Source organism: Notolepis coatsorum (genome assembly GCF_963971535.1).
Source record: "Notolepis coatsorum genome assembly, chromosome: 2".
In the NCBI taxonomy this organism is placed as follows: domain Eukaryota; kingdom Metazoa; phylum Chordata; class Actinopteri; order Aulopiformes; family Paralepididae; genus Notolepis; species Notolepis coatsorum.
The window spans coordinates 30511184-30525176 of NC_140166.1; the positions used below are offsets into that span (position 1 = coordinate 30511184).

The 13993-nt window shown below is 45.2% G+C and overlaps 1 protein-coding gene across 2 annotated transcripts in view; it reads left to right on the forward strand.

Moving 5' to 3' along the window:
- nf2a (NF2, moesin-ezrin-radixin like (MERLIN) tumor suppressor a) overlaps positions 1–13695 on the forward strand; it is a 137464-nt gene extending 123769 nt beyond the window's left edge. For both annotated transcript variants that reach the window (XM_084307887.1, XM_084307888.1), the window contains exon 15: positions 12852–13695. In XM_084307887.1, coding sequence (XP_084164013.1) covers positions 12852–12902 — 51 coding nt within the window. In that variant the 3' untranslated portion in view covers positions 12903–13695. The remainder of the gene's footprint in view (positions 1–12851) is intronic.
- The last annotated feature ends 298 nt before the right edge of the window (positions 13696–13993 follow it).

Genomic DNA, 13993 nt, shown 5'->3' on the forward strand with positions numbered 1-13993 from the left:
TTACCTCTTAATTTTCGTATGGGAGGAAGCTCTACATTAACCCTTTCACTGCCACACTACAGACGGTTAACCGTCTGTAGTGTGGCAGTGAAAGGGTAAACCTTATGTATTGTCACAGTGAAAGGGTTAACCCTTTGGTAGTGTGGCAGTGAAAGGGTTAACCTTATGTATTGTCACAGTGAAAGGGTTAACCCTTTGGTAGTGTGGTAGTGAAAGGGTTAAATTAATTCCCTAACCCCTTACCTTTACCCTAACCGTAACCACAACCTTTACCTAACCCTAACCTAAACCATAACCCCCAAGACTAAAATAGCTCCATTACTTTGCGGGGACCGGCCAAAAGAAAATTCAGATTTTCATCCCACCTGGTCCCTAGGAAAACAATACCACACATCACCTTTCTATATTTACCTCATACATGCATAATACTGCCCTCCAGCAACATATAGAGAAATACATCCTTATCACACACAGGCCATAAATCATTCTGCACAGCCTTCTCATACACTCCCCTCACGCCCCATTTCTCCTGAAACGCACACGCACACACATACAGTACACACACACACACACATACAGTATACACACACACACACTAATACATCAAGTATTGCATAAGATAAGATCTTAATAAAATCCTCTAGGGTGAAATTGGGTCTTTTGTCTGCTGCAAGAAACACAACACACACTCCCACGATGTATCATCTGCATGTAGGGCGTCACAGCATGTCCTACACATTCCACCAGGTCTTCTTAGTGTCTGTCGAGAGATCCTGACATCCGTCACTCTGTGGTGTCTATCGAGAGATCCTGACATCCGTCACTCTGTAGTGTCTATCGAGAGATCCTGACATCCGTCACTCTGTGGTGTCTATGGAGAGATCCTGACATCCGTCACTCTGTGGTGTCTATGGAGAGATCCTGACATCCGTCACTCTGTAGTGTCTATGGAGAGATCCTGACATCCGTCACTCTGTGGTGTCTATCGAGAGATCCTGACATCCGTCACTCTGTAGTGTCTATCGAGAGATCCTGACATCCGTCACTCTGTGGTGTCTATGGAGAGATCCTGACATCCGTCACTCTGTGGTGTCTATGGAGAGATCCTGACATCCGTCACTCTGTGGTGTCTATGGAGAGATCCTGACATCCGTCACTCTGTTAGTGTCTATCGAGAGATCCTGACATCCGTCACTCTGTAGTGTCTATCGAGAGATCCTGACATCCGTCACTCTGTGGTGTCTATCGAGAGATCCTGACATCCGTCACTCTGTGGTGTCTATGGAGAGATCCTGACATCCGTCACTCTGTGGTGTCTATGGAGAGATCCTGACATCCGTCACTCTGTTAGTGTCTATCGAGAGATCCTGACATCCGTCACTCTGTGGTGTCTATGGAGAGATCCTGACATCCGTCACTCTGTTAGTGTCTATCGAGAGATCCTGACATCCGTCACTCTGTGGCGTCTATCGAGAGATCCTGACATCCGTCACTCTGTAGTGTCTATCGAGAGATCCTGACATCCGTCACTCTGTGGTGTCTATCGAGAGATCCTGACATCCGTCACTCTGTTAGTGTCTATCGAGATATCCTGACATCCGTCACTCTGTGGTGTCTATCGAGAGATCCTGACATCCGTCACTCTGTGGTGTCTATGGAGAGATCCTGACATCCGTCACTCTGTGGTGTCTATGGAGAGATCCTGACATCCGTCACTCTGTGGTGTCTATGGAGAGATCCTGACATCCGTCACTCTGTGGTGTCTATGGAGAGATCCTGACATCCGTCACTCTGCGGCAGCAAGAGGCACATCGTATTCAAGCCAAGTCACATTGATTTGTTTAGCCCAAAATCACATTACAGACCCACAACCCCCCTCTGGCTCAACCCCCCCAGAAAAGATGATAATAATACAAACACAGGCAGCCGCACCAGGCAGTTGAGCTAAAGGGTCCGACCCTAAAAACTAGACAGAATTGAATAATAGTAGGGATGTTCGATATTGGCTTTTTTTTTTACCGATATCCGATATACCGATATTGTCCAACTCTTAATTTCCTATACCGATATCAACCGATACCGATATATGCAGGCAGGGTTTCCCCCCCAAAAAACGGAATAATTTCAGGTAATTAACATTACATATCTCTTGTCGTGGAATTAACACAACATTATGCATACTTTTGACAATAAATAAAATAATTTGTTCTTACTTGCTTGCCTGGGTAAATAAAGGTTAAATAAATGTAATTTCTTTTTTAAATATTATAATTTCCAATATTACATTTTAATTCCAATATCGGTAGGCAGATAATATCGGACATCCCTAAATAATAGTAATTACAACACAAGTGGCGTGAATGTTAGTTTAGTTTAGTTCAGACCGTGTCTGTACAATATATAACAGACAAATTAATTCAATGAAGTCAACCGTGACAGTTGCCTGTGCAATAATCACCAGCTTTAACCACAAATATACTGTACCTGAAGCTTTAACGACGGGCTGTCAGATGGATGGAGATAGTATACATGATGCGACACGCAGACACACACACACACACAGCGGTGCTCTCCATTAAAATATACTGTTCAGACAAATTAATTCAATGAAGTAAATGACAGCTGCCTGTGCAATAATCACCAGCTTTAACCACACATATACTGTAGGTGACGGCCGGCGGATGGATGGAGATAATTCCTACTCTTTGCGCCTCCTGGCGGCACATAACAGAACAGCAACCATGTTACCAAATTAATTCCAGCCACAGCGGCGAAACAGCACGATCACCGCGGTAGCAGAGCTCAGAAGCCTGAGAGCGGCATCTGTAATAGCGATAATAAACAATACAATAAATTCATAGAAAGGTGTAAGCAGAGACCACAGGGCATCGACAACGTCCAACTAGTTACCACCCAGGGTGATCACAGAGCAACTAGTTACCACCCAGGGTGATCATAGAGCAACTAGTTACCACCCAGGGTGATCACAGAGCAACTAGTTACCACCCAGGGTGATCACAGAGCAACAGGTTACCACCCAGGGTGATCATAGAGCAACTAGTTACCACCCAGGGTGATCACAGAGCAACTAGTTACCACCCAGGGTGATCATAGAGCAACTAGCTACCACCCAGGGTGATCACAGAGCAACAGGTTACCACCCAGGGTGATCACAGAGCAACTAGTTACCACCCAGGGTGATCATAGAGCAACTAGTTACCACCCAGGGTGATCACAGAGCAACTAGTTACCACCCAGGGTGATCACAGAGCAACTAGTTACCACCCAGGGTGATCACAGAGCAACTAGTTACCACCCAGGGTGATCATAGAGCAACACGACGGACACACAACATTGTGAGACTTTAAAGGAACATCTATAACGACCATAGAAACGGCGTCATTAGGGGAGCTCCAGTAGCTCACCGCATATCTCTGCGCTATTTCTGCGTCGGGGAAAACCGTGCTGCGTCACGGATCTGGTGGACTCCGAGTTCGATTCCCGGACCCGCCGTCATTTGCCAGAATGTCTTCCCCTGATCTATATCCCGTTTCACCCTGTATCTGTCGGTCATGCTTGACCAGAAAAGCGATAAACGCTAAAAAAGAAAGTTTAAAAAAAAGAAAGAAACGGCGTCATTAATGTGGAACAGGACGGGAGACAAAGCACAGGCCCGCCACTATTATTTTCAGGCGAGGTATTGATTTTCACAACAACACTTGATACTGTCGTCTCTCCACCTCTTGGTCCCAGATTCATCTTCCAGCCTCTCGCTTCACCGTGGTGAAATGAGTGATGCGCACGGCTGAGTGATCATTAACGTTCTTCTGAAAATAACCTCTTTAAAAGTGTACAGTGATTATAGCTGTTGGGCACACAGGGAGACGTCCTTTGTGCGGAGATCGGAGGGGGGATTGGTGTCTGTGCAGTCGATGTGAACTTGGCAGTAAGAATATATGTGTCTCGCAAGAGAGCGTGTGTGTAAAGCCAAGTACTTCATCACCCGCACAGATAAACCATGATCTGAAATGAAAAATCTCCACCATGCTTCCCCAATCAGCTGCAGGGTTATTTGAACATCTCTGAATCGATTGGTTCGAGGACACGTACTTTCTGATTATTCAGGTGAATAAGCTAATTACACGTAACCACCCCCCCCCCCCCCCTCCTTTATCTCTCCATGCCCCCAGTAGAACTCAAAATTAAATGAAAACATCAAATTACTATGGGTCTTCCCTCCTTTTCTTTTTTGTAAAGCACCCTGCCTTCCTCGCCTTCCGCTCATGTGTGAAATCTACTTGTTAGCGGAACGCTAATTGATTTTTGTTTGCTGATTAGTCATTTGGACGGATGGGGGCACGTCTGGTGTGCAGGGGGAGGAGCGTGGTAAGTAAAAGTTTTGGTTTAATTGAACCAGAGGCAGCCGGAATTCATGCGGGGGGGGGGCAAGGGAGAGGATGTTTGGAAGAGAGAGAAGAGGTGGGGGGGCAAGGGAGAGGAAGTTTGGAAGAGAGAGAAGAGGTGGGGGGGCAAGGGAGAGGAAGTTTGGAAGAGAGAGAAGAGGTGGGGGGGCAAGGGAGAGGAAGTTTGGAAGAGAGAGAGATGCGGCTGGGGCAAGGGAGAGGAAGTTTGGAAGAGAGAGAGAGGAGGGGGCAAGGGAGAGGGAGTTTGGAAGAGAGAGAGGAGGGGGGGCAAGGGAGAGGGAGTTTGGAAGAGAGAGAGATGCGGCTGGGGCAAGGGAGAGGAAGTTTGGAAGAGAGAGAGAGGGGGGGCAAGGTAGAGGAAGTTTGGAAGAGAGAGAGGAGGGGGGGCAAGGGAGAGGAAGTTTGGAAGAGAGAGGCGGGGGGGGCAAGGGAGAGGGAGTTTGGAAGAGAGAGAGATGCGGCTGGGGCAAGGGAGAGGAAGTTTGGAAGAGAGAGGCGGGGGGGGGGCAAGGGAGAGGAAGTTTGGAAGAGAGAGAGACGAGGTGGCAAGGGAGAGGGAGTTTGGAAGAGAGAGAGAGAGGAGGGGGCAAGGGAGAGGAAGTTTGGAAGAGAGAGAGAGAGGGGGGGGCAAGGGAGAGGAAGTTTGGAAGAGAGAGAGGAGGGGGCAAGGGAGAGGGAGTTTGGAAGAGAGAGAGAGGAGGGGGCAAGGGAGAGGAAGTTTGGAAGAGAGAGAGGAGGGGGCAAGGGAGAGGGAGTTTGGAAGAGAGAGAGAGGAGGGGGCAAGGGAGAGGGAGTTTGGAAGAGAGAGAGAGAGGAGGGGGCAAGGGAGAGGAAGTTTGGAAGAGAGAGAGGAGGGGGCAAGGGAGAGGGAGTTTGGAAGAGAGAGAGAGGAGGGGGCAAGGGAGAGGAAGTTTGGAAGAGAGAGAGCGGAGGGGGCAAGGGAGAGGAAGTTTGGAAGAGAGAGAGGAGGGGGGGGGGCAAGGGAGAGGAAGTTTGGAAGAGAGAGAGGAGGGGGCAAGGGAGAGGGAGTTTGGAAGAGAGAGAGCGGAGGGGGCAAGGGAGATGACGTTTGGAAGAGAGAGAGGAGGGGGGGGGGGGGCAAGGGAGATGACTTTTGGAAGAGAGAGAGGAGGGGGGGGGACTGGCAGAGGAAGAGCGGTTGCCTTGCTGACACAACTCTGCGTGCAACACAGAGCTTGAAAGGGTCATTTGGTCGGTCAGCAGGTCTTTTGGTCTTGGTCAACACATCCAGGATAATGAGGTGATGGTGTGCTCTGCCCTGCACCCTGCACCCCACCGCTCCCATTGAATTGACTAAATCTCATTTGTGGAACTTAGTCTTGGTTTGGTGCATGAGGCTAACGTGTCACTACAACAAGGGCATGCTCCGGGTCAGCGCTCCAATGGCAGTTGTGTCGCAACGTTCCAAATGTTGGCATCTCATGCACTGTGTCCACGTGTGAAACGGTGCTCGTTTCCATGACAACTGCACCAGAGTCATACGGACTCCATCTCTGGTGCAGCGAAGCAGATTACTGCCGTGCATTCGGAGGGGAACCTTCCTGCAGTGCCAGTTCTGGGAGGGTGACAATTATTTAGAAGGAAAATGGTGAGCGTTTGAAAGAGACAACGATGTGGGGTAAAGAGGTGTAGCAGAGTAGATGGGATGGGTAAGATGTGGGGTAAAGAGGTGTAGCAGAGTAGATGGGATGGGTAAGATGTGGGGTAAAGAGGTGTAGCAGAGTAGATGGGATGGGTAAGATGTGGGGTAAAGAGGTGTAGCAGAGTAGATGGGATGGGTAAGATGTGGGGTAAAGAGGTGTAGCAGAGTAGATGGGATGGGTAAGATGTGGGGTAAAGAGGTGTAGCAGAGTAGATGGGATGGGTAAGATGTGGGGTAAAGAGGTGTAGATGGGATGGGTAGGATGTGTGGTAAAGAGGTGTAGATGGGATGGGTAGGATGTGGGGTAAAGAGGTGTAGATGGGATGGGTAGGATGTGGGGTAAAGAGGTGTAGCAGAGGAGATGGGCTGGGTAAGATGTGGGGTAAAGAGGTGTAGCAGAGGAGATGGGCTGGGTAAGATGTGGGGTAAAGAGGTGTAGCAGAGGAGATGGGCTGGGTAAGATGTGGGGTAAAGAGGTGTAGCAGAGGAGATGGGCTGGGTAAGATGTGGGGTAAAGAGGTGTAGCAGAGGAGATGGGCTGGGTAAGATGTGGGGTAAAGAGGTGTAGCAGAGGAGATGGGCTGGGTAAGATGTGGGGTAAAGAGGTGTAGCAGAGGAGATGGGCTGGGTAAGATGTGGGGTAAAGAGGTGTAGCAGAGGAGATGGGCTGGGTAAGATGTGGGGTAAAGAGGTGTAGCAGAGGAGATGGGCTGGGTAAGATGTGGGGTAAAGAGGTGTAGCAGAGGAGATGGGCTGGGTAAGATGTGGGGTAAAGAGGTGTAGCAGAGGAGATGGGCTGGGTAAGATGTGGGGTAAAGAGGTGTAGCAGAGGAGATGGGCTGGGTAAGATGTGGGGTAAAGAGGTGTAGCAGAGGAGATGGGCTGGGTAAGATGTGGGGTAAAGAGGTGTAGCAGAGGAGACGGATGGGTGTAGTGTAAAGTTGGAGAACAAGACATGATGAAGGGAGATCTCGTCTGTTTTTACTGGCAATGATTTAGGCTCTGGGGGCAACGGCCAATGTTTCTGCATTTCCGATTCACAATATCCAGGCCAAGACTTCCTTTTTACAGTCTGATTAACAACCAACTCCTGTAATTTCTTTCAAAGGCAATTTTGTGATCAGACTTTGAAAGCAATGTGTTTCTTTTCTGACACGAGTCGAATGTTTCTCCACACAACACATGAACAAAGCGGGGCTCGCAACTCACTTTTGATGCTCCAAGGTGTTTAATTGTGACAAAAAAATTGCAGATACAACGTTTTGACCCTTCTCTCCACACAACACACACATCAATACTTTCTGTAGGCGTTTTAAAATCGGACGACATTCTGGCCAGTGCGCCTCTTCCAAACCTTGTCCATTGCCTACAGATTCTGCATTCATTCAGATAATCCGTTTATAGAGATTTGGGAGATGGTGGAAAGAAAAGGTTAGAAAGAGAGCATAATGAAGTGTGGATTATAAGTAGGGATGGGTACCGAATGGGTACTACCGAGTACCGATTCCCGCAAGATCCACCGGTGCCACATTTCGGTAATGCAAAAAAAACGCGAAACGAAACCTATGAAGTGTGCCGCATGTTCACGTCAACGTTCACACGCACAATACACACTTACCTAGGATTTGACTTGATTCAACCACAAAGGGGCAATGGCAAGCCGAAAACTGTGTGGTTACACTTTACAAAGCTAGATGCAGACAACGCTCGCTGGAATATTATATATTATATATATATTAACAAATGATTCTAAATAAATAATAATGATAATAAATTATTTGAAGTTTGGACACATTTTTTACAACTGAGGTAGGTAGATAAATTTTTTAGAGACTAAACTACCGAAAAAAGGTACCGTAGGGTACCGGTATCGATTCACAGGTGCCGGTATCGGTTCATAATATGTGAACGGTACCCAACCCTAATTATAAGGCCTGGAGGCGTCAGAGCCGGTTGGGTTTCCACAGTCTAAGGTCTGTCCATCCATGCTCCCTCTTCCGTGGAAGATTAATGAGTGGCCCAGGACTCTTTCTGGACACGCCACAGCGCCTCTGCACTGCCGGGCTACAGGTTCTGCTCTATTAACACTTAACACTGCAACAAGAAGTACAACAAGTAACTCTCCCTCTCTGGCCAAAGCAGCGCTGCACTGATGCACACTGGGACGTTTCTGAGATGGTCTGAGCAAGTCCGTTTATGAAGAGCGTGATGAGTACAAGATAATAGTGTAAAACATAAATCAACGGGTCGGAAGTCCTGTAACGTGTTTCAAGCTTAACGCTCTTCCCCAGGCAGCAGCGAGAGTGGGAAATCTCTGGGAAGATTACGTCAGAATATCGGGTATAAATAAAGGACGGCCCTAAATACAACATATAGTGGGATGCTGGTACTATAAATAAAGAAACACATAATACAGTCAAAAAGAACATGAGTCATAATGAACATGAAGAGAACAGAAGTCAGAATCAGAGAGTAGAACATGAGGGCTCCTCACTAAGCCCGCTGGGGGACACGGTGTGGGTATCACACAAAACATCCAGCTGGCTTCAGCTTTAAGGAGCAGCTGATCGCAGGAGAGCTTATTGAAGTTAATGTGTGTGTTTATTTTTCAATTTGCAGTGAACTAATACCTTGGTGTACGTACGTTTTAATTGCATGTATTCAGTAATTGCTGACTGAATCAGTCCCGACACATTTGAATACCAATTAAACTTTTTACAATTTTAAATTAATTAAATCACACTTTGGTCAACTGTTTTTCCTCTCGATTCAAACAGCCGTGATGGGCGACCACAGCGAGAACGTTATTATCACAACTGCTATTATATGGAATGGGAAATGAACGGTGAACTAGTGAAATGAACTAGGTCAACTCCCTCAAAATGACAATCAATCATATAGGCCAAGTGCCTAGAAGTAGCGCTTTAATGAAACTGGACTTTGAAGAAGAGTGATGAAACTGGACTTTGAAGAAGAAGAAGAGTGATGAAAATGGACTTTGAAGAAGTCTTTATTTGTAGCACATTACTACATCGTCATGCAGCGAACACACACATGCAAGATTGGCAACACATAGGACACACACATGCATTTCTTTTGGGTTGCCGTTGAAATGTTCCTCTCTGCGCTTGACCCATCCCCTCGTCCTTCCCCCCAAGGGCAGCCGGGAGCAGACATGGGTTGCGGTGTGGGGCCGCACCCAGGGACCACTTCTACAAGTTCCATTTCCATGTTCTTGACATCAGGGAATGTATTCCCAGTGTCAAAAATATTGTGTCTGTTATCTGTTATTATGCTTGATAAATTGTAATGAACCAAAGGAGAATATCAATTATTATTATATATATTTTTTCCATCTTTGACGGTGAATAACACCATGCTAACATTGTCCAGACATGAAAAAAATCCACTGAGCTCATTCAGCACCTTCTTGAGATCAAGTGAAAAATCTAAGCAAATGAATAAAGGGTAGATGATTTACAGAGGGTTTTGTAGATACAGTACTGAATTTTGTCATCCGGACACATGCAAATTGAAATATGAATATAGAATATCAGTCCTATAAATGACCTTATTATGGCCAAGTCATACATATATGGATCCTCTTTCCAATGACAAAGTTAAATTTGGATTTAGTACCACCAGGCACCCGTTACAGGGCAGCAAAGACTGTAAATTAAATCTACTGTTAATACAGTTACTTTTGTATAATGTCCATAGCTCTGCCATTTTTCACCAGATTGCGACGAGGTTCACAGATAGGTAAAGAAACTATATACATTGTATTTTATGGCAATAATGTTCAGGTTTATTCGACCCGTGAGATATAATCACGTCAGCCAGCTCCAGCTTCGACAGTGGCTGGTGTGAGCTGGGTAGTGTAGTTTTATGAAATGTCGACGTCTGTCGAAAGCCCTGGGTCTCCTTTCTTAGGACTACAATGATTTAATGACGGCGTAATTTCCTCACGTTTCCGATGCAATGCGCAGAGAATTCTATAAACTCATATTTCGCTAATAACACTTACTGTAAGGTCATTGGTAAACAAATGTAGTGCTGAAAATATACACTTTGACTGCTGTTTTGATAGGGTTAGGGTCTTTACTCTTGGCTACATTTGAAAAAGAAACTCAACATCACTTAATACGGACTGTATTAATCTATTATACCGGGCCGGTCGGGCTTAACACTTTCAGCGCCAGCCATTACACTCATCCATGTAGCTAATGCGCCAGTAACGGCATTTGTTTTGAACACCACACAAGCTGATCAGCTGGATCTATATGAAATCATTGTAGGATCAAGGTGGAATTGACGTCAGATAGTCCTTACCTTTGATCGGGGTTATTCCAAAAAGAATATTCCAATTGTCTGATCGTGATTTCCAGTATTGATGTCCATCTGGTCCCGGACATAATTTGGCACAACTTATGGACAGAGTGTACTAGATGTGTTTCGAAGTGGTCGGATGAAGCGATTTACTTGGCGTCGTCTAAATTCTCCGCCCGGACCATATACGATGTAACACACAGTGAGCAATACGGTTTCAAAGGGTGGGCGATACTGCCACCTAGCAGGATGCGGCCGGTATTGCACTTTGGCGATCTCAGAATGATTTCCTATGGTAACACCGAGGTCCGTGAACCTGTAATGAATAAAAATATTGAATAAAAGAAAAAACAACCAAAACCCAAGAAATCTCGGGTCTGGCGCTCAACCGCTGGCGAGTTAACCTGGGATATCTCGGGTCTGGCGCACAATGTGTTAAGGGGTTAAATAATTTTTTTTATTAAATATAGAAGTAGAAAATGGAATCGTTGTCCGATTTGAATCATTGCACCCTTGCAAGATAATATTCATAGAGTCGACTATCAAGGTTACACTTCTATGCCTTATCAAATGATTGAGGTTTCCTCCTCTGGTAATGACTTCATGTCGTGCCATTCACATAGAATGTAGAATACAAGTCTCTCCAGTATGGAGGCTGCAGGATCTGTAATGATAATACACTGTTACGCACCCCACTCTCTCAGACCTGCCAGGAAGATGCTCATCAAGCCCACTTCTGGCCTCCTGTCTGCTCTGAAAGTAGAGCGACACGCTCCCTCTCCCTGCCACACATTATGTATTCTGGTTTGTGGCGGACCCACATCTACAAATTGCTCCCAGAAATAACCAGGATTTCCCAAACTGTCTGCTTTCATCAGGAGCCTAATCATTTACCTTGGCAGCTATTTTAATTCCGTTACCTAAACAACATTAAAAGTGAGGGGGAGATTTGCCCAGCCAATTAGAATCTGTGCCAATTTAGTCAAGAAGGTTTGTTTGAGCTAATGGACAAGTGTGTGGTGGACAGGGCTAAAAGATGAGCAATTAACGTTTGACTTGTTTTGTCTTGTTGTCTTTGTCTGTTTGAGCAAGCCTAAATTGTGTGTCAATTGCTGCAGAAATGTGTCCGTCTGTATGCATTGACAAATGTGATTTTTGAGGTTATTTTCAGAATACTTTGAATTCCTAGCAAAGTTATAATCTCAGACTAAGAGCTATGGTCCTTCTCCTCCCAAGGTATTCAGAAATCAACAATTACATTTCCTTAACAGTGTGGAAGTTCAGTGGGTGATTTCAGTGGGTGTTGTAGAACACAGGTTCTGCATCAGACCATGAGTTGCTTTCCTTCTGCAAATTGTGACTCAAACTCTGCAATGTATAGGTACCCTTTACAACTCCATACACCACGAGTACCACCGCGGCAATGCCTCACGCCAGATATACTTTCCAAAATACACTCCACCTTGAGATACATTTGGGGGTATATTCTTCAGTTTAGCAGCGACAGCTGACGGTACAAAGAAACCCCACTCATCCCAAGGGGAGCCTTGATGCCTCCTGGCAGATGGCACTAAGGGGCTTCGCTCTCCCCTTTTTGCATTTTTTTACATTTTACATTGCCAAGGCACGGCTGGAGTAAGCATGGCTGGGTACTGGAGTAAGCATGGCTGTGTATTTCCAGCAGGCAGTGTTGTAGTCGAGTCACTAAATCTCGAGGTCGAGCCTCGAGTCCCCGGTGTTCGAGTCTGAGTCACAAAAGAAGACCCTGAGTTGAGTCCCCATTACCCTAGTCTGAGTCAGAGTCATCAAGGTTGAGTCCACTCCACCCTGGCAGTCAAAGAGCTGAGATACAAATAAAAAAAGGTCTACATTAAACAAATGACACAGCGCACAATTCGGGGCGTCTCTTTAGGCATCTTAAGTACCGAACATGAGGGTATCAACGTGCATCTGCATGTAGGTGGAACACACGTGTCTGCCCTTGCACGAAATTAAATAATGTTACAGTATTAATATAACCATCAATATCGTATGCCAAATTATTAGGGCCTATTACAATTAAAAATATATATATTTTAAATAACTATATCAATTAACAAGTCAGAGTCCGAGTCTGCACCTTCCGAGTCCTGAAAATCCGACTTGAGTACTACAACACTGCCAGCTGGATAGCAACCACAGCTTGAAGCGCTGCCTCACAGGGGTCAGGTGGGGAGGTGAGATGCTGGATGAACAGGTGAACCTCCAAACGGAGCTGATGTGGTACTTCTGTAAGCACGGTCTTTTAGTTGTCTGGTTGTCATTGCATTTGTTTTGCGAGTGACTAGTCAGGATTTATTGGAACTCGCTCTGATCCAGTTCCTTCTGATACTCTTTGTTTCCCCAGGGATGAAAAACCATCAGTTGTTCTTATCTTGTTCTTTTTCTCCTTACAGCTAACACTACAAAGCACCAAGTCCAGAGTGGCCTTCTTTGAGGAACTATAAAAGACTGTGCGTGCGTGTGCGTGTGGAGTGTGTATGCAGACTCCCTAAGCGCATACGTGTGCACGTATAAGTGCATGTACCTTTCATCACTACATTCCCAGTCGGTTTCAATGACTGACTGCACTACAAGGCCTTGTGCTCCACATCCTGGGAACTGTGGACCAACACTATGCCTGTGAAGAAGAACCAACACTACGCCTGTGAAGAAGAACCACTGCCCGGGACCAAAGTTTACATCTGGTTTACCCAGAGACATGCTGGTACATAATGGATCTTCCTGCTGCCTTGAGGAGTTATCTTGAAAGGGGTGTTTTTATTTTTATTCTCCTACGGCGCCAAGTGCACTACACTCTGCCCCCTTTTTAAATGAAGGAACGTTGGGAGTCCCTGTACTCAGGGCGCCTCTGTCCTCTTTGGGAAGATTTTTATTAGGGTTTTTACGGTTTGCAGTGTGGAGACAGCCACGCGCTCTGAACATGAATTTGCATCTATTTTGAATTAATGTGTCATTTTGAATAAATACGCCTTTTATTTCTTCCTACGTGAGAGCAATTTATTCTGGGAATATTAATGTGTGTCTGGTTAATTAATGTGTGTGGGGGAATTATATTTTCCCCTGGCTGTATTAAATGAGAATGGTAAGCAGTATTTTTTTTAATTAACTTTTTTCTGAAACTACTTTTTTATTTTTATTTTTTATAAACAGAAATGGAATGGTAATGTATTTCCTGTGTATTCCCACTGACTGCATTTTCTTGTACTAAAATAATAATAATAAAAGAAACTGCATTTATCTGGTATTTTTGTCTAACATCTATTAACCATAATTTAAATTGAACAGAAAATTCCAGAATTGTATTGTCAATGTTGTTGTAAATTTTTTTCTAATAGTTTCAACTTTATTTATTTTCTATTAATGTTATATCTTCTGGAAAAGTTGAATGTACTGGCAGTTATTCATGGGAATTAATAATCATACATGCATTTCACATTGTATACATACAGTACATGCAACATGGTCATGCTTCACATACTTCCAAACCAAAACATAATTGTAAACATACACACAAATATACTGTACATGTGACATG